Raw genomic sequence first — 21420 nt, 5'->3', positions numbered from 1 at the left:
TGTGTGTGTGTGTGTGTGTGTGTGTGTGTGTGTGTGTGTGTGTGTGTGTGTGTGTGTGTGCCCAAACCTGTGATCCTGCAGTCAACTGGAGCAGGCATGCAGGCCAAAGCGGTGGAGAACTCAAAGAGGACGTCATGGACCACATGCTTAGGGGAAGTACTCATGTCCTCTCGCACCAGTTTTAAGGATCCAGGGTAAGACTTTGGATCACACACAAAATTAATCCGGAAGGTGTCCCGAGTTGCTGATGAAAAAGCAAAAAAAAATAAAATAAAAAATAAAAAAAATGGAGGAAAGTCACAAAAAGTGCACCACTGTAACGTAAAAATAGCATCAGTATTTTTGTTTATAACCATAGTGTTGTTTGATCAAAATACAAAATGAATGGACACTTGGCCATGTCCATCATCAGATCTCACTGTGTGACACATTTCAAGATCCAGCGTGAACTGCTTTATTCTGTACATTTTCTATTGTGCTTTTGCTACCTGTTGGAACGTCAACAGGTCCCCTGTATGTTAGTTGGAGGATGCCGTCAGTTGAATACTGGAGGGTCTTCTCCTCCCCCACAGGGCTGATGGGGTGCTCGTTCTCCAGCTCACAGCCGGCCATTCCCTGACCACATTCAGCTACATCTGAGCAGATGTTTACCTGCAGGTAGGTGGGATACCACTTTGAGTTTGTGTGCTTTATGCGATATTTCATACCATATAATAAGTAAACATCTTAACGACAAAGTCTGTGAATACACAATCGAATGATGTAGTCCAGCATCACACATCCAATTCAAAAACTAAAAAGAATACAAAACAACAACAGGTAAATCAGCAGTATAAAGACAATATTTTGGATCATTTTAGTCACTTGCCTGCCAAAGCTTATAAATGTTGGTGTTTACGTTTTATAGTTTTAATGTTTTTTTGTTTGTTTTTTTATAGGTTATATTTTTATTTAAAATGTTAAATTCAATTTTATTTATATAGCACCAAATCATTTTATATTGTAAAGGCCCTGCAATAATACAGAAAAACCCCCAACAGTTAGACAACCTCTAATGAGCAAGCACTTTGGCGACAGAGAGAAAGAAAACGTCCCTTTCAACAGGAAGAAACCTCTGCAGAGGTTAAAAAAATTAAAAGAAGAAAAAAGTGCTAGTTACACCCAAAGTTAAATGATGTGCAATCATTTTAAAGCTGAAACTGTTCTTTCATCAGTCTGCATTCATAAGGTTTATCCGTTAATATAATTCATTACCCTTTTTAGTAGCATTTAAAAGAAAAACATTGTTTCATACTTTCACATTTTTTAAAATAAACTAAACAAGGACAATAAACATTTTTCATCTTATTCTGAAGTTTCATGAACTCCAATCAGAAAGCTTCATCTGCCATGTTTTAGTGCTACGTAATGCGCTATATAGCTCGAATCGTTACCCTACTCAGCTGGCAATTAAATTCCCTCCTCACAATGCTTTATTTGATTAGAATTTAATACAACCATTTGAAAAATATCACTTGAAATGCAAAAATGTAATGTTTTCCATAGCACTGCGACACTTCCATGCAACACTTGAGAGTTATAATTTGCAGAAATTATGTATGCTGGCAGAATATTGTTGAAGTGTCTTACCAGGAATTTCTTGCCATTCCCACTTGTATTGTATCCGGTCTTGGAAGCCAAAGGCGTTAGGTTGTACTCAAAGCCAGTGTTGGGGTCCACCACAGCACATGTCTGATATGCCAAAAAAAAAAAAAAACCCACGCAGATTACAACCATTTCAAGTATTTTGTTAAGTTTACCACAGTGTATCAATTACAATTAAGTCAAATTAAGACTTAGGATCCATGCAAGTACACTTACATTGTTTGTGACGGTTCTGATGGCACAGGCTGCATTGGTCTCCCACATAAAGGTGGCAGTGCAGTTCTGGTACATCAGGAATCGCGGTCCCTTAACCTGAATAGTGCGGAGCGCAAACATTGTTACACTCAAACCACCACTGTAGACAGCCAGCAAGCCATTCTCTTCTCAAAACTGCATTTACTCACGAGAGTCCCTCTGGAGCAGACCAGGTGAATGCGCGTTGTATACGAGAGTTTCTGACCGTCCGAATCACAGGCAGAGCCATCTGTGAACTCCAGCATAAGGCGGTCCCGTGCTTCGATGATCGGCCCTCGCTTTGAAATGCCCATGTTACTGACTGACACCTCCTCCTCTACAGAGCCCTGAGGGGAGGCAGGAGGGAAGAGGTAAATAATTGAGTATCAGACACCAGTTACACTCTGCAGTTACTTTGATATTCTTATTCAAATGTTCACCCTGAGCATGTTATAATAAAATGGGTGGAAGCAATATTAAAAAATAAAAAAAGAGCAGCAACAACACAGAAAAAACATTTGCCGAATGACTTTGTTTACAAAAATATAGCAAATCATATTTTGTGTCACTTTCTTCTGGGTTATTAAATGTTTGGTACGCCTATATTCATGTCCAGATCTTTCCATCTCTAAAGGCACACTAGACTAATCAATAAATATTAACATATTAAAAATAGTGTAGCAAAATAAGTATTATCGTTTCTGTCAACTGTAATATAAATTATATGATGGAAAAAGAGGAATTTGTTGTTGCCAGCTCTGTTGTCAGAGTTGACTGTAACTGTCAATTACACATGTAGGGATGGTAGTTAGAGACAAAGCCAGACAAATTTAAAGTTCAAATCAGTCCACTCTGCAAACTGCTTCTTGGTTGAATTCCTTTAACCAGTGGTAAAGTCATACCTCTCACTGTTCTCTTTGCAAATACAGATAGTTCTTTTTTCATGAGCAATACATTAGTAAATCTGGCCCATAGTGGTATAGTCACAATTCTCTAAAACCAGCAAGAAAAATTAACACAATCAATCATAAACCCGAAGTGGATTTGCAACAAGTCCCCCTTTCAAGTCAGTTTCACAGTCCTTCTGGTCAGGCTATATATACACAAGATTTCAATGCAATGAGAAAAGATTCAAAGTCAAATTTGCCTCAAGACCTTTGAAAAACGCATCCCACCCAGGCCTCGACTACCCAATCAGAGTTGGCAAAGGGGTGTATGGCTGGACTCACTGGTGTCCAGATTCTGATTTTGACAAGGTGTTTTGAGGATGATACTCAAGCTATGCTTTCTTGTGTTACTGCAGTTCACTGTCTGGTCTCCACCAGGGAAAGTTTGGTATTCACCAGAAGACTGACATGAGCTGTGTGTTCTTCCTCAGCAATGTCGCATCTCTCTGATTCAGTGGAGGTGTTTAATGTTACAGACCTGTTTGGTTACATATTTCATCTCGCAGATGGATGCATCGCGGTCGCAGCCATGTACAGGGCTGATGGGGCGGCATACGTTGATGTAATACTTCTTCAGATTATTGCTGTCGGATAAGTCCATCACCTGCCAGTTGGAGGTGGTGTGTGACAGGCTGAAATTGAAGAAGAAAAGCTTGACGAGGAGGACAGCAGATTGGCAACAATTCAGTGCTGGACTGGATGTACTTATTTTCATGGCCTTGGATTTAGACACTGGTAAAGCAGTTGCTGCACAATGCTTTTTAAAAGCATTACCTGGATAAGTCATACTGTTCCAGTGTGTCTGGATCGGTCACCAAACACTCATGAGGTCTTTCAGGGCACGCGTAGGAGGTATACCAGCGGAAGTTGTACGTGTACTTGTCTTCTATCTGAACGAAGATTTTAACAAACAGATGTTTATATACAAATCATACAGGAGACACAAAATACGTCAAACACTGTTTAAACAATCTGACAAAGAGGTAGGGAGGATTTTACCTGGAATTCTGGGTTTCCTGGTCCAATTTGTGGGTCACAGAGGAAAGAGATGAGCGTAGATCTGGGAGTGTGCTCTTCGTTGTTGTATGGGGTGCCGTTACTGTAGTTCAGCTGAATCAGCCCATCGTAGTACGACAGACGGGAGTTCTGTTCCCCAAGACTCCAAGAACTAAAGAAAAATATATGATGTAATTTTTTCATGTTTCTTCATTGCTGAGTGTATTTAAATCACTCTGTTTCAGGATCTTTAATTTAATAATGAGTGTGTTATTCAATATTGACCTAAACTTTTTACACACAATGCTGTGTGTTGGGATGTAAAATGACCAGTATAATGTACAAAATGCAGATTGATAGAAGGAATGCTTAACTTAGGCTTCAAAAAAAATATAGATCCTAAACTAAATACATTGTTGCACAACGCGTGACGCTCATTTATCCCTCTTCTTTCCACTACACCTTCAATACAGCAGGAATTTGCAGTGCAATCAGATGGAGGCAGATTATTATTGAATTCTTGATCCAATTGGTATTAAAATGAGCAAACTAAGGTAACACAGCAAAAGCACACTACGAATACTTCAGGGATAATTTACATTGATTTCTCAGATTTGTGAGAAAATTCACGTCACTTCATTTTTTTAAGCACGGTTGTTTTTAAAAGTGCTTAAAAGTGGAGTGAAAGTTGAGAAAGTGGGGCAGAACAGAATAAAGAAGTGCGATTCTTCTTGCATGTTTGTAGCCTGTAGTCTTACTTCTTTTCCACCTGGCATGCGCCGGCCTTCTCAGGACACGACGAAACACTGACTGGACCACAGACGTTGATGTAATACTGATAGATGCCTTTAGTCAGGTTGTAAAAACCACCATGAGGCTTGGAGAGAGGCGACAAGTCGAAAGAGAAGCCTGTGGAGAAGCTAAGGTTAGTTAGAGGTTAACGAGAGGATTTAAAGTAAAGAGACAAGAAAAAGGCAACCACAGGTTTTTCTTCTTCCTGGTTTGCCATCATGAAAGTAACATGTGAGAGGGCACACGTGAAACCTACCATGATACAGGTGTTACATTCTCCACTAGGTGGCAGTATCGAGCAAGAGTAGTGAAACCATGGTGGTATCAGATAACTTTTTATTAATTAACTTTTTCAAGATTATTATTTTGTCATTCCTGGCGTGTGCACACACATGCACAGACAGATGCACACAGCTGGAATTAATTGCTAAGAAAACATAATTCATTTTGGATTTGGAAGTATCAATTTTTAAAACGATCACACATTAAATGGAGCTAGATCCACTTTTCTATCCCCTTTTTGTATTTATATATATCAGAAGACAACAGGTGTTTTCTTTATTTTCTTTTATAACAGTTCATTTAAACTGCATAAAAACTACAAGATATGCAATGAGCTCTAAACTGAATTGTCTGGAAGATGATGAAAAAAAACACAGATTTAAAATAAAATAAAAATTGTAAATCAAGAAATACTTAAAACTTTGAATTGTGATTTTTTTGCCTGTCCTTCATTTCTTCCACATGTAAAGTATATTTGACAGCAAAGCACAATCAGCTGTATTTGACACAGACTGTCAGATTGTGTTGAGAATGTTGACGCTGGCAGACAAATTAATTAATTAGAGCTAAAATCAGTAGTCAGTTAATCTCAGTTCACTGCTGTTAAATTTAAACGTAACTGAATTCAGTGCGAGACATTAACGTCAGCATTTAGTCATCTTATCGACTGACAGAGGTTTACCCCGACTTTTACAAACAGCAGTGTTTTTCAAATACAACACTATGTTCTCCTGCTTGGAAAGGACAACTGGGTGAAACAAATGTGATCAATGCATTCACTGTCTACTGAGGTAAAGCAGACTAGCCCAGAGTTGCTTTGCAAATCTTTAAAGAGCTTTACTGTGTGAATCAGTGAAGAAAATTACAACTTAGTCTGCAGTCAGTTAGTGTTTATTATAATCTGTAACTCTACAGAGATGTTGACAGTCAACTGATTTATGGGTCTGATTTTTGCACTTTTACAAATGTGTTTCTGTTTGTTATACTTTTTTTAATTCAATACAAGTGCGGGATTAACTGTACCATTTTCTAGCAGTTCACAGCCAAAACAAACTATATCATGACTGTAGCCAGTGGAAATTAATTTTAAGAGCTCAGAAAGATATACGATCAGATTTCCAAGTGAGACGTGAAGGATCATGATTACCCTCTTTTATCTTTCAAGGAAAAACTTACACAGAAACTTATTTATGGATTTGTGGCTGAGAAATACCATTTTCTCCTTCCTAAAAGCCTCTATTAACCCTGTTGCTACCTTGTTTTCTTCCATCCCTTTTCTTGCTCAAATTAAAAACGAATGAGGAAAAGCCCACACATATTTTATAGTTGTCTGAGCGTGTCATACCAGCTTGAGGGTCCTCCACCTTGCAGTTGTCTCCCTGCGTCTTCGAGAGGACGCAGGCGGCGGCTGTGTACCACTCCAACTCATAAACACACTCATCAGATGAGACGCCAAGAAGGACAGGAGCACTATCGAGATCTCCTGCAGGAGTACAGGAAAAAGAAACGCAAAAGAGTCAAAAGTAGCAGAAACATAACTAAGAAAACAGAGGAGAAGAGGGTTTAAAAAAAAAAAAAACCTGGTTTGCACTTGAGAGTCAGGATAGTTTTGATCCTTGTCTTGTTTTGGGTGCAAAAACTTCCATCAGTATACACCAGCCTGATGTCGTTTCCAGTTTTGGTTTTCTGGGGAGAAGAGAGGAAGCTTCCCAGGCTGATAGTTCTGTTATTCTTATCTGAATAAGAGACAATACATAAAGCACAATGGTCATATTCACTGCAAGAAAAATACGGTTTGTCTCATACTTATTGGGGGAAGTATGCATGAGGACCAAAATACTATAACTTGTCAACAAATCTATTAAAGTACTCAGATTCAACCAGATTAATCTTTAAGAACGCCCTCCTTGTGGACATTCTTACCCACGGCACACATGGCGGCATCCACTGGACAACCAGCTGCCCTTCCTGTAGGGATGACTTTGTGGCAAACATTCAGGTAGTAACGCGAGTCTGCCTTTGACGATTTATCATCCACCACCTCCCAGTTCTCACTGCCCTCTGACTCTGAATCAAGAAAGAAAAAACAAACATACAAAAAAAAGTTGTTTTTTTTCCCCCTAATTTTTCAGTCACACCTGAAAGCATGGTACTGAACAGGTGCTACGATGAGAAGCTATGGGCACAACCAAGTGAATTAACATTAATTATAGTAAAAGCAACAGGGAAAACAGAGTAATATAATTTTAATTAGAACCACATAGTAAATTATTGTGTGTAAACCTAAAGAGACAAAACACGCTAGATCGACAGTTTTCAAAGTGAAATACAGAAATTCTTTATGCTGAGTAAATAAACTTAAGCATATGGTATTTGTAGTTAGCTACATAAATACATGTATATACCTATGTACCCCATTTCCTCCTTAATAGGTCGGCCAATCTGAACCAAACTTAATACCAACATCACTGCACGACAACGACATGAAAAATTATAATAAATCTCAATACTTTTAATTTTCCAAGATATATTATGTCATTTCATCATCATCATCATCCCGTGTCACTCATATGTAACCTAACAGTCACCAAAAGTTGCACCAGGGAAGAAATTGTGCTCAAGTCACCGCTAAACACTAAATTAAGAATTTAAAAAGGCACCACCTGCCAAAAACTAGGCTTTTGGTGGAAAAGCAAAACCATTCGTGGAAGAGAAATTTAACTGATCTGTTAAAACTCACCTGGGTATCTTGTGAGGGGTGAAAGGTCATAACGCTTGTTGCCATCTGTGACCCGACATAACAGATCCTCCTTCTCTTTGACGCAGGCAAACGCCGTATCCCAGTTAAAATAATAAGTGCAGTCGGTTTCCCCAGCAAACACTGGATTCCCTCGCCCGCCGTGGGCTGCAAGAATTAAAGGCAAATAATATAGAAGTAGTTAATAAAGACTGAACTTCACCTGAAACTCCATATTTATACATTAAAGGAACAATGTGCAAATTATACAAGGTGAGCCTTACAATCATTTCTTATTTATTTAAATGGAAATTGTGCATTTATTTTATGAATGTGAATTTTATTAGAGTTGTCTTAGAGATCAACTCCAACGACGCTCATGAAAACTAAATATTATTTCAATTTCCCTTTTTGGAGTTTGACCTCCTATTTGCCTTGTCTGTGCAATTTGCTTTGTTTTACAAGGCAGAACACCGTGTAACTCTTTTACTATACTGATATGTCCGCTCCGTTTTTTATTCTACTGCCAGGTGGTGCCAAGAATTTCAGCATCTGTGAGAAAGCAGAAACAAGTTGACTCACAAGCAGTCTTGTTGCACTGAAAGTTGATGATGGTCATTCTCTCAAAGCCAGAGGAGCATTTGAGGCCATCTGGATAGATCAGAGTCAGATCTCCATCTGAATAACTGAAGAGGAGGAAAAACAATGGAAAGGGGAAGTAAGGGGGTTGGAAAAGCAAGATTTGCTCTACAGTTCCATGCTCATGGATCAATGTCAGGATATCATTTTGACAATTTACACATCTCAACAAGCAAGTTTATTAAATCAAATTAGAAAACTTATTTTCAAAACCATTTACAACTTTAATAATAAAACCATCTTTGATCCTTTTGTATTTCGTGATTCTCTGACGAATAGTGATCACGGCCAGTGGACTATTCCACACCCATACTCTTATACACACACTTCACAAACATACAGAAATTACCGTAATGTCTGGTTCTGATATTGTCCAGCCACAATCTTCCTTCCTTCGCCATTCTTCACCTGGCAGGATGATATGAACGGCCCGTCACCACATTCCTGAGTGGGAACCCTACCACATATGTTCAGGTAGTAGATGTAGCTGTCAGGTGTACCACTGGGCCCAGACTGTGTATAGTATGGATGATCCGAAGCTACAAACACAAGAAAGCATTTGAAAGTTTCAGTCAACATGTTACTGATTTTTATCTTACTGCATGTATGGACATTACCTATTAGGAATATCAACAGAACCAATAACTACTTTTCAATATCAAAATTCTGACAACATGATAACTACACATATATGTATGTGTATAATGTTTGTTTATACATATATAATACATATAGCTAGATGATAGTTAGCTTAGCTAAGGCTGGAGGCGGCTCTTCTAAAACTCTTATTAAACTGTACAAACTGTTGCTTAATATGTGGAAGATCAAAACAGGACATAATGTAAGAATTTGCGAACACCTGGTATATGTGTTTTGTTTTGTTTTTAAATAACCGTCGAATAAAACCTATGTTTGAATTTCCTGGACCCTGAAAATGTTGAAGAATATCAAAGCCTCTTAAGGTTTTTCCACTTTTTCTATTAAGCTAAAAATGAAGGAAGCATACTGGCTGCATCTCAGCACAGCGCTCAAAAAAGAAAAGAATGCATTCAAAACTCATCAGATCTCACTCCAGTGACCTGCTGGAGGTCATTTTGTAAGGCTCTAGTAGAGCTCATCCTGTTCTACCCTTGCACAAAGGAGCAGATACTCATCCTGCTGATCGGTTAAGGACTTTCTATGGCTTTGTCCAGCTCTCCTGGAGTAACTGTCTATATCCTGGAATCTCTATTATGCTCTTGAAACTGTGCTGGGAAACACAATAAACCTAGTGGCAATGGTACATATTGATGTGCCATCATTGAGGAGGCTGAACTAGTGAAAAAACAGTCAGAAGAGATGAGGGGAGAAAAATGTCAGTGGGCTCCACCTATAGAACCATTCCTGTTTTGGGGGTTGTCACCGTATTGCCCCCAGCACACCTATTCTTAATTTCATGACATCAAATATGATTAGCAACCCCCTCTGCTACTTATTTGAGTAGGTCAATATTCCAGACATTTAATAGGCTTCCTTTAATTTTTTGAGCAGTGTACAAAAGAAAATGTGATGCCTTCTTATCTTATCCATAAAAAAAAAAAAGGGGGGGGGGGGGGAAGAAAATCACTGATGGCCATTGATTTGAAATAAGCAGTTTGTCAATTTAAAGAACAAGAAAAATGTTTATACAGTCACACCAAAAAATGAAGCAGGCCGAGATCTGAAAACAAACATGAGAAAAACATCTTTTTCCTTAAGTTTTTCACTTGAAACTATCCTTTTGTCCCGAACTGCAGACTGCATCGTGGCACACAGACTTCAAATGGACTGTGGCAGTGAGTGGAAAAACCTTTCACATTTCTAACAAAACCAGGAGGTTCATACACCATTTAGTCATAAAGTCACTTCCTCTAAATGGGCCTAAAAAAAGCAGCAACATGAGACAGTTAAATATGTAAAACAAGTTTTGTGTAACTGCCAAAAAACTAAATACAATGTTTGAGCTTTATTTTGCTTTTACACTACACTTCTTCAATTTAATTCAGTTTTATTTATATAAACAACAGCTGCCTTAAGGCAACTGACAGTTTTGTTTTTACTAGCAGCCCTTTGATAGTTACAACCTTATTTTTCTAATTGTAGAAACCAGTTTGAGGAACAAGGATGTATTTGTCACATGGCAGCATTTGTAAAGCTAATAACTCGTCATGTTAACCTGACATCAGCTGAGTGTGGTTTACTACTACTTTATTTTTATTTGCATTTGATTTTAATAGTTCCCCCATTGACATTTCATTCTTCATACAACTATAAGGAATAACTTATAAAAGGTTGTTTAAGCTGTTTAAGATGTTTTAGAGGAACAAAAACTTACAGGCTAAAGTGAGAGGAGTTAGGTCTATGGAGATGTCATGCTGTTCGCTGGTCAGTTTGCAGGTATGGCTCTCCAGATAGTCTCTGTGACAAGCGTATTCAGTGACCCACTCCACCTCGTAATGGCAGTTTGGCTTAGCTATCATCGTAGGAGGGCTGCTCTGTGAATGTGAAAATTAAGTAAAGTTAGGGGTTATGGTTCATTCTGCTAGCTGTGCAAAAAAACAAAAACAAAACCCCCCCCCCCTCCCAAAAAAACAACAACAATAATAACAATGATAACAATGAGTATGAATACATTTTAAGCAGTGAAACAAACAATTCATCATGAAGACTGTAGCGTAACCTACTAAATGCCTGCTTGATGGGCATCTGAAGGTGATGTTGACTGCTGGTTTGCTTGATCCACAGATTGCTGGAGGATTCGAGTCGTCACTTAAAGAATACTGTAAACTCAAGCTGGAGAGGAAAAAGTGCAAGAAGTATGAACAACTGCTAAGAAAAGGTCTTCTTTTCATGTTTATTTTTTCATATAACCAGTCGGTGCTGACTTAACCTGTGTTCAAACTTACCAAAGGTTATGTCAACACATACATGTATTTAAAAACATGACTATAGCACATCTGCACATTCTTGACCTTCTGATAATCTTTTATTCCTGCATATACTGCCTCTTAGCGCCAAGATTAGAATTTAACTTCAAGTTTCAACTCTAAACCTGAAGCACCAGACTTAGAAGACAGCTCCAAAAACAAGCTTCAGGAGAGCCATACCTGCAAACTTCACTGTCATAAACAAACATGAAGAAAGTACCTGTCATCAGTCATTAGCTCTAGCTGCTGGGTAGGAAAACCCATGTTGTATGAGCCATCTTGTGTGACGAGGCAGGCTGCAGAGCCCTCTGTACAGCCTTTGTCTGGAAGGTCTGAGAGACGATTGAGGAGAACATGAGATTTTAAAAAAAGATTCTTAAATTTCTTCTTGTTAGAAAACTAATTCGGTGTGATGACGATATGCAGGACAGCATGTAAACAGTCACAAGTCCCTGCCCCTTTGTTTACAGCTGCTTAACGGGTGTTAAACAGCACTGAGCTTGGTGTTCCTCCGAGCAACATTTTTTTCACATCACTACTGGTGTCATTTGGTGAACACAATTCTTTGGTTCACCCTCACCAATGTGTTAGTGTTTTGTTTTTTGACTGAAGCAAACAGCTTGATCTCAGTGGGAAAAAAGAAAAAAAGCCTCAAAAGAGTATTTTACACCATCTGCTCTGCACCAAACAGCATAAACGTAAAAACAGTGACTATGTCGTGGAAAATTTGGCAACAGTGTGTGCTACGCAATGCAGTGAGCAATGCTGCAACTTTTACACAACAGAACCCAAGCAACCACTCAGTAGGATGCATTGTGATTGGCCTGTTTAGCACTGTCAATTCTGTGAATGTCAGTTTTTAAATTCAACAGTGAGAGACTTAGAATCATCTCTTCAATAGAACTCTGGCCCCAGTGAGAATAATCACCTATGCCTTTGCACACCTTAGCTTATTTGACAACTTATAGTGGGTTAACCACCTTCAAGACAATCAAGGGGACAGCCCTCCCCTATTAGTGGTTAAATACCCGGCAGTCTCCATCTGTCGTCTTAGAACTGAACCGGGCTCTTAATGAGAGAAAAAACATCTTATTAACACCAGAAGTTTTGTCCAGCTGCCTTCTTTTCAAGCCCTCAAAGCCAAACACAGAGCTAAAACCATGTAAATAGTGGAATCTGGAATCCATGTAAATGAAATGACAGAAACATGAAAACTACAAGTAATTATATATTTAATTTTAACACCTTGATTTTTTTTATTTTACATTTAAATTGAAATTTTTAATTTGCAAAAGCACCACTATTGCTTCTATTGCTTTCCAGTAATTGCTTTGTTTAACATACAATGTGGCGACGCTATGCAATATTTTATTGTGCCACGTTATAGTAATGACCATCTATAGACCTTCAAGGAATGGACCTAGATTTAGGGAATACATGAAAACAAAGAAGAAGGGCCTTTAAACAGGCTCCCTTTCTGCTCTGTGCACACTTTGTCAATGTAGAGTTCCTCAAAACTAAAAAAAACTAAAAAACACTCATTATTACAGAATCCAATCACTTCCTTTCCTTCAAGTACTCACTGAGACTGCGGCAGATGTTGATGTAGAAGTCTATGCTGTCTTCGCCGTCGTCCACTAGATAGCCATCTTTCAGTTTTATCAGAGGACTGAGGTCATGCTTCCTCCCATCAGAGGCAAACACGTAGCAGGGCACCTGGGCAAAGAAGAGCTGGATTAACTCTACAATACAGATGTATTCGTGCACCACTTTATGCTGCATTCACAAAAAAGCCCCCCTTCAACAGTTTTACTGTTGTGTTACCACAAACTTTGCACGTGTGTTTATAGCTATCTGATAATACACAACTTAGTAACTGTGATCATGGATATATCATACTCTTTGGTTTATTTTGTTGCTTTTAACATTTTCCTGAACAAATTTATTTCACACATTTTTTCAAATGTTTCCACATTAACAGGATCACTGTCACAACATGTGACCCATTTTCTGCACAGATAAACGCTGTAAACATCTTCGCAGTGATGGAATATGGTTATACAGCTTTCCATTTCCTCTTCAGCTCATTGTGTTTAATCACAGTGAAGATTTCATTCCTTCTTTCTTCTAAATGTAAAAGTCTGTTGAATGAGTCAGCGACCCCATCAGATGCTCCACCGCACCTCTTTATGTGGCTTGAATTTGTCTTTCTTGCAGGCAGCGTAGGTCTTCCACTCAAAGTAATGCACGCACTGAGACACGGTCACAAACTCTGGAGTCCCCTGCAGAACAAAGACAGGAACATGAGTAAGAAAGGTAGTTTCATGTTGACACAGGTGATGAATGCATGCTAAAGTATACGGCACATCATCGTCCATGACATCAAAGATTTAAGCATTTAAGATGCTGAATGTGTCATTGTTTCCATTATCACAGAGAAATACAGAGTATTAACCTTTGTTGTAGTTATATTATGGGGAGGAACTTCTAAGTAAGTGTTGAGCCTCAAACAAACAACCACAGCCTGCTGCTGCTTCTGGATTTGCTGATGGTTCAGTGCTTCATTCAGAGTTTCTCAAAAACTCTTTGACAGCAGCATTGTTTTTTAAATTCCAGGTATTCTCCACATTTTAGCTGCTGTTTTACAGAGTCAAAAACAACAACATTTTCTCCCATTAATCCCTTTTACTTTACTGTCATAATTGTGTATTCTAATATTACAAATGCTTAAAATTTCAAATGACGACATAAAAGATCAGTGCATGTACAAATAATGCCAGCCTATAGCTGTGTGACATGAGAGCAGATATTCTTAATAGGGCCACCTTAGGCGAGCTGATACCCCCACACAGGCACTGTTTGGTTGGTTCGAAGAAAGGTAAAGAGTTAAAATTGTTGGAGACAATGGATGAATTAACGGGTGTGAACTAAGTATTGGATGAACCAGGATTATTTTGAGCTGTGAATCGTGCAGTGCTACTCTAGCAGTCCTTTTTAGTGGACTGAAAGGACATCTCTGAATGCTTCACAAGACGTCACTCCATTTCACTGATCCTCAAGCCAATGTTGAACATTGCAACCTTAACTTTTATTAAACAGGTAATCCCACTGAGACTCAGCTTCTCATTTACAGGAGAGACCTGTTCAGACAGCAATAAATAACAATTTAAAAAAGTAGTAAAAAAAGAGGTAAAATTAAAAACTTAAAGACATATATATTGGGCATATGACAGTAAAGGGAAACAGGAACATAATTTGTTTGCTAGAAAATTCCAAAAGTGATTAATAATAAACACATCAAGGATTAACTTCTAGCCCAATAACCTTTATTTATTTTCCTAAATGTACTGATAAAAATAGAGATAGAGGATTTAACTATAACATCTATAACATTACCATTTAGACCGGACTTAAAAAGGAGGGGTAAACTACAACAACGAAGTAAATATAGGAATAACGTTAAAGCGCTCGGTTTTTTAAAACTCTTTTGCAACATGTCTGAAACAAGGCACAGTTCTGTTAGGATAACGTCTACTATAATCTGTATTTTGCTGTCATCACTTCTTCTTTTCAGCATTTAGTGATTTGCCCTAAAAATTGTGGAAGCCACTTTTATTTCTCCCCGTCGTACACTCTGAAACAGAAAACTCCTCTTTGTTTCTCGACAGGAAATGATACTTCAACCCACCACTCACCCACCCCATCAAAACCACAGATACACACAACGCAGCGAGCAGGATCACGCTATGAGGTATCAGTCATTATTCTACATCATTTCCAGTCACAGATTCACTGACAAGCAGCGACAGGAATCCAACAATCATCATCTTAGAGTTGTTACGTTTCGTTTTAGCAAAAGCGACTTCCAAATGTTTGTTTCACTTTCAATCAATTAACTTAGTGTTTTAGTTTTTTGTCTTTTGCACATTTCTCCACACAGACACAAATACCTGATGAAACAACAGAGCGCCATTTAACTTCCTGTGTTGAAAAACAGGATGTTTAATACTTTGTATCCAAAAGACATCGAAAGTGTCAGCAATAACACGCAATAAACTTGACCTTCTGTGCATCTTAATTTTAGAATAAATAAGGTAATTAACCTCAAATTCATTTGTGGATTGTACTTGTCTTCCTGTTATAAACTTAACATATTTCTAAAGTCTGTTTGAATAGGTGAGCTGCACTGTTTGTAAAATACAGATAATCTTCCAAAACATTTTCCCTCTCTCTGTGTCAACTGACAAAATCTGCCTTTAGGAACAATTACGTAAAATCAAATATCACAATATCACAAATGTCCTACCTCCTCTAATGGATTACCCATCATTTGTGCAATCACTCTGCACAGCAGCAACCTTTGGGGGCTAAATAATGATGTCAATGTCAAGTGCTAACTCCACAGACTCCCCTGCTGAAAGCCCTTGAACATATGAGCTGAAAATGACATGTGTAAAACCTGATTCAAATACAGAGTCTGGACAGATCATTTCCACTTGCCACCTTCCTATGCATCACACAGCTATTAAAGATTAATGTTATGTTTTACTAATGATGTTTGGATTAAAAGAGCAACAACAGAATGCCAACACACAATGTCTTTTGATCCATCCATCCATGTATTTAGCTTACTTGTATGTTATTTCCATGCACTAATCAGCATTGTGTATGGAAGTGTATGGATAAACTCTGCACACCAAGCTAGTGTTATAGCTAAAACTTAACACTCAACTTGTCCAAATATGGTGAATTCTCTCTCCTAAAAAAGGAGCATGTGCCAAGGTGGCAGTGTGATTAGCAATGCATGGTTGCATGTAGCTTTCCTTACACAGGGAGCTCTGCTTTCTCCCTTCATTGTTCATAAAGGTTAAAAAGAGAGCGAGAGATGAAAAAAGAAAAGGTGTCCATAAAGATGAAGCCAAGGCTTCAAAATAGTAGTTCACATGCTAATTGGTGGACACCATGATTCATGCTGCAAGTAAGATTTATTATTCAACCTGTTTACTATGCCATGCTTCCATTCTGACCCATGTATATAACACACAATGTGACTAAACTATGTCAAAAGTTTACATCTAATGTTACTGCAGCACATCAGTGGCTGAACGATTGCAGAGACTGCTGCTGCACAACACGTCAGCACACACCAGGTGTTAGTGGACAAAGGAAATTCATGTAGAACATCGAACAGTTAGTTTGATATTTTCTGTGCATTCCCATTAACGCAGCTATTGAACAACAGGTAATCGTCCATCTAAGAATATTTGGTATATTCTACTGATTGTCAGTCTTACCATGGTTTTCCCACACTGGAAGCTGATGCTGGTCTGAATCTTGTTGTTGCTTCCAGGACAAGTTTGCGTGCTGTTGAAATCCAGCACAGTGTCAGAGAGCTTCTGCAGCGAAAGGTCACCTGTACATTTGGCAAAGACAAAGAAAACAGTCATTACAAAATAATAACATGCATGTAAAGAGTTAAATGACTGAAAATCATTAAACCCTAAATTACATAATATAACAACAGGTCAGAGAAACCTTGAAGTGGTGATTCATTTTAACATCAGAAATGGTAGCTTTCCTTTAGATCAATGTAAATTCATTTAACTTGATGTGGACAGATCACATAGATCACTGAGCTTGCCAGCACGAAAACATTTATCTAATAAAGGTATGACAAAGATCGTTCAGTTGGTACAACAAACATACATACACAGGCTCTCGTTCTCAGACCATTCATCCCGAACAGTCACTGAGACAGTTTGGCAGAATAATGTTGTTGCCCTCCAACATCCACTGACCCAGCAGGTCAATGTAAACTCTGCATCGCATTTCCAAATCACCAGACGGCTCTGTACTTTAACATTTTGACCCTGGTGTCTGTACACTGTCATTAATCATTTCAAAGCACTACAAAACAGAAAACTGGCAGCAGTGGGAAGTCTTGTGCATGTTAAGAATTTGACTTGATTTAAGACTCAGCCTGTTAAATAAACTCACCGCAAGTCAGGCAGATGAAAAGCTAAGATAATAAAATGTTACAAGCTGAAAAATGCTGTGTAGCTTCAAAAAACAAATCTGGATCAAACATCCAAAGACCTCAGTGATGAGCTGTGTGTGTGTTTAATTGATCATTTGAGTTTAGGGCAATCAATCTAATTTTGAAAATTTAGCAACACTTGTAGCTTCCATCGATTACTAAAATAAAACAATCAAGATATAATGCTTATTGATCCTCATTTTTGCCTTCCGGGACTTCTGTTTCCTTTACTTCCTCTGGTTTAATTAGTTGTTTTACACTTTTTTATTGGTTTAGTTTAGCTGGTTTACAGGTTTTCATTAGATGCGACATATTAAAGCGTGATCTCTGAACGCTCTGATAAGACTACTATCACGAGAACACAATAAAGGAGTGTAACTAAACAACCATGTGACCTACTAACACTGACAGCTACTGCAGGTCTTCAAACTACTGAACTTGGCTGAAACACGGCTCACGTCCCTGCCTGTAATATTCAGTTACAGTGGTTATCTGTTGTTCTTTAGCAGCTGGCACAACATAGATAAGAAGCAATGAAATTCAGTATGCAGCATGTATGGATTTAACAGAAATGTATCTACATAATTTGATTAGATGAGCTCAGATGCTGCTTAGAAGCTGGCTGTAAGAAAATTAATGTTCACATATTTTGAAAAGCAACAAAATTAGCAATGCTTTCTCCTTGTAGTTTACTGTAATAAACAGATTTATTTATTTTTATTATTATTTGTCCACGGTCTACCTCTCTGCAAAGTATCAGGAAATTTCTCTTGGCAGTCTTTTAGATGACATTGAACACAGAAGCTGAAAGCCTTGCAAACACAACAGTAAAAGACAGTGAAACCCTAGGATCAGCCTAAGAGCTACTTTCCTCTTATAGAGTGGAGGAAGCGTTCATTGCTCCAAAGATTTTGACTTCAGGAAGTACAGGAGACGAGAATGTCAAAGTGTGTGGGAGAACAGTGTGTGGTTTCTGAGCACAGTCAACCAGACAGCATGGATAAAGGCTCGAGCAGGCAGTAAACAGCACAAGAGAGAAGGAGGGGGAAAGGAAGCCTGAGTCATGTCTGTGTTAGTCAGCGTGAATGCCTGATGATGTGTTCCCGGGTCATGTGATAAATCAGCTGATGTGACTGAACTTCAGCTCAGCTGATCAGCACTTCATGTTGTCCATGCTTGTCTTTTTTCACTTTACACGTGGGCGCTTCCTCATAAGAAAAATAACTAAAGCTTAATGAAGACAATCTAATGAAATAAGCTGGAAATGCAGGCCACAGATGCACTCAGGAGTCAGACGAGCAGTACCATACACCACTTTGTCACCAGAGGAAGGTCATGACCTCAAGCTGCAGGATAAGTTGTTGTTGTGGGACTGAAATAAATCTGTCTGGCAGCCAGACAAAAATCAAAGGCAGGGATATAACTGAGGTTGAGAAAAATCCTCAAGCAATCACCGCGAGCTTATGTCATCATATCAGCGACAGTGGCTATAAAGATGCGATTTATTAAATAAATATCTCTTTAAATATTTCAGTGAAAAGAACTGGTTTTAAATACCATGTGTTAATTAACCCTTTATTAAAGGTGCAAATGCAACACGAACGTGTCTGTTAATGAACGATGATGGAAGCAGCACATTGGTCACCTGGTCCAAACAAACCCTTTTATTAGTGGTTTCTAAACAGTTGGGCATTCCTCCTCCCAGACGGCCCAATGCTTTGGGCTGTTTGCACTCACAGGGAGAGAAAAAAAAATGTGGAGCACAACCAAAGCTGAATGAATCTGATTGATGTGGGAACAATAAAGAAGAAAGAGAGCATTCACGCCTGTTTGCAAGATTCATTGAGATGGCATAAACAGCAGTTTATGCAATCTCAATCCTCTCATCAATTAGAGGATTTTTAAGAAGGAAAGAAGTGACACTCGTCAAACATGAAGTGAGGATATTAAGACAAAACACATCTTGTCTGAGATTTACTTTCACATATCTGCTGAGTTACAGCCTGCGGCAGCAGCTCCCATTGCTTTTTTTTATAACTTTACTTCCTGATGAAGTTAAAATTAATTGCTTATTGTTTTTTTATACAAAGGTGAAATGGAAATCCTTTGTTTTGTAAGTCATATAAAAGTTGAGTATTAGGAGTATGCTTATGCTAATTTTTTCCTCATGTTCTTGGCAATGGAGTCTCTTTACTATTCCCCGAAGAGCTACTCAGCCAATGACGGGGTTTCGATGCTAGACAAGTTTCAGTGATCATCATGGGGAATATGAGGCATCTCTCAGGGTGCTTATTAAGCCTTAAACAGCACCGTGAGTCCAGTTTGATGCATTTTGTTGAGGCAAAGAGGCAATGCTACACTCATACAGTGTAACGAAACATGGCTTCAGGGCTTCTCCGGTGGACTGGAACATTAATCTGAGCGGTAAGAAGGAATGTGGCAAGACTGCACTAGCTGTGATTGAAACGTGGTGCCATCCTGGATATGTTACTGCAAAGAAACATTTGTGGCCTGAATACTGAAGCTGAAGAAATGCGTCCATGTGACTCGATGAGGGAATTTGTCATTGCTGCTGCTGCTGTTTGAATCAACACACATTCCTCCGTCAGCTGATGCAAGGCTCATCCCAACAACTGTGGCTGTGTGAATGGATGAGGATAATAAATGGGTCCAGATGGTCCTCAACACCACTTAATGACCATACAACTGAACACTTTCTCCAAAATCTTAGTCGCAGATACAGGAAATCGTTACCACCTCAGCCTGTAATATTTACATTCATTTTAGATTCAAGCTTTTGTATCATATTAGATTTTGAGATCTTCACTTTTTCTACAACTTCACAATTTTTAAGATAAATTGTCTCATCTCACATCATCGTTATCATCTTGAATCAAAACAGCTGATGTGTTGGGCCAGAAAACAGAAAACAAATTCAACTCCTTGAGCTTGACTTTGGAATCAATTCTAAGAAGGAGTACCAAACCATTTTCCCCCTCTCAACAGAAGGACAGAATGAATACTTCTTGGACTGTAAAAGGAACAATAGACTTGTTCTGTAAACAGGAAAATACCAGTAACGGAGTGGAGTAGAACAGAAAAGCAAAGCAGACCAGAGCATAACACAGACAATGGTCGACAAGGTCTGTGATGAATTCTAGTGGCTCATGATTTACTCTGGTGAAGTGTTTTATTTTGGCCAAGAACTACTCTAAACAAACATATTCAGTTCATTATCAAGTAATAGAAAAAAAGAAAGTCAAATTCTGGCATTTTAAAAGACTAAAAACATTTTTAGCTAAAAAGAGGTGTTGTTCTGCTAAATGTCTACTTTATGGGATCTAATAGTTCTCATAACACTTCTTTTTGTTTTGATTTATCACCTTACAAGTTCTGAGAGCCCAACGTCACTTTTTAAATGGTTAGAAGAACCAACAAAGAACCACATTTAAAAGACCTGACAGGCACTTTTGGTTAATAAAGCCATCAATCATCAGATTAATTCCAAAGTAATTCTTATTTGACTAGTTTATAGATTTGATGTCTTCATTTGATTACACCAGTTCTATTTAACTTAATTAATTTTGCGGGTCCTGAGAGAAAGCGTTTTCTTTGTTTCCAAAAACAAACCATGACAGAAAAAGTTGGAGAGCCACTCGCTCGGCTGAATTGCAAAAAGACGATGGATCCCTCAAACAATTTGGGGGACGATGAATAAAGACACTGAGACACAAGAGGCCTTTAAAGACAGATGCTGTTTGTGGATGTTGCTGACACACAGCATCGGCAGCATCAGCAGACCGATCAGCACAGAGACGGGATCTCTGATGAAGCTCTGAAAGACAATTAGCACTGTAACCCCTGCTGTCAGCAAAAACACTGAAACTTTCCAAAAGAGAAACAGTACTAATGTTCTCACTTGTCATCCTACGAAACAGGAAAGTGGAATAATAAATGCACCTTCTAAACCAAATAAGGTCTCTCTTCCAAAAGTATTGAAAATTTATACTCAAAATTATGTAATTATGAGCCTTTTTTCTTTTTTAATACTTTGACACGATCAACAGAAAAGTAATTATTATACATGATTTGAATGTATTCAAACACAATACTGCACATTTTAAAGAGCATTTATAAACCGTTTTGTGACATCTTGTAGGGAAAAAA

General features: G+C 38.3%; 1 protein-coding gene across 1 annotated transcript in view; it reads right to left on the bottom strand.

Annotated features, from left to right (window-relative positions):
- The window catches only part of igf2r (insulin-like growth factor 2 receptor), a 45531-nt gene that overhangs the window by 17871 nt on the left and 6240 nt on the right, over positions 1–21420 (bottom strand). The window contains exons 3-23 of the mRNA XM_005753248.1: positions 16511–16629; positions 13400–13498; positions 12800–12932; positions 11437–11548; positions 10974–11082; positions 10625–10784; positions 8621–8810; positions 8215–8318; positions 7636–7800; positions 6819–6962; positions 6476–6631; positions 6241–6378; positions 4580–4730; positions 3825–3993; positions 3600–3715; positions 3304–3457; positions 2049–2225; positions 1861–1956; positions 1630–1731; positions 489–651; positions 68–244 (exon numbers count right to left, since the gene is read on the bottom strand). Coding sequence (XP_005753305.1) covers positions 68–244; positions 489–651; positions 1630–1731; positions 1861–1956; positions 2049–2225; positions 3304–3457; positions 3600–3715; positions 3825–3993; positions 4580–4730; positions 6241–6378; positions 6476–6631; positions 6819–6962; positions 7636–7800; positions 8215–8318; positions 8621–8810; positions 10625–10784; positions 10974–11082; positions 11437–11548; positions 12800–12932; positions 13400–13498; positions 16511–16629 — 2934 coding nt within the window. The remainder of the gene's footprint in view (positions 1–67; positions 245–488; positions 652–1629; positions 1732–1860; positions 1957–2048; positions 2226–3303; positions 3458–3599; positions 3716–3824; positions 3994–4579; positions 4731–6240; positions 6379–6475; positions 6632–6818; positions 6963–7635; positions 7801–8214; positions 8319–8620; positions 8811–10624; positions 10785–10973; positions 11083–11436; positions 11549–12799; positions 12933–13399; positions 13499–16510; positions 16630–21420) is intronic.

This window comes from Pundamilia nyererei, unplaced genomic scaffold, assembly GCF_000239375.1.
Source record: "Pundamilia nyererei isolate P.nyererei 1_Seehausen unplaced genomic scaffold, PunNye1.0 scaffold00415, whole genome shotgun sequence".
NCBI classification, from domain to species: Eukaryota; Metazoa; Chordata; class Actinopteri; order Cichliformes; family Cichlidae; genus Pundamilia; species Pundamilia nyererei.
This window is presented reverse-complemented; position numbering and strand designations above follow the sequence as displayed.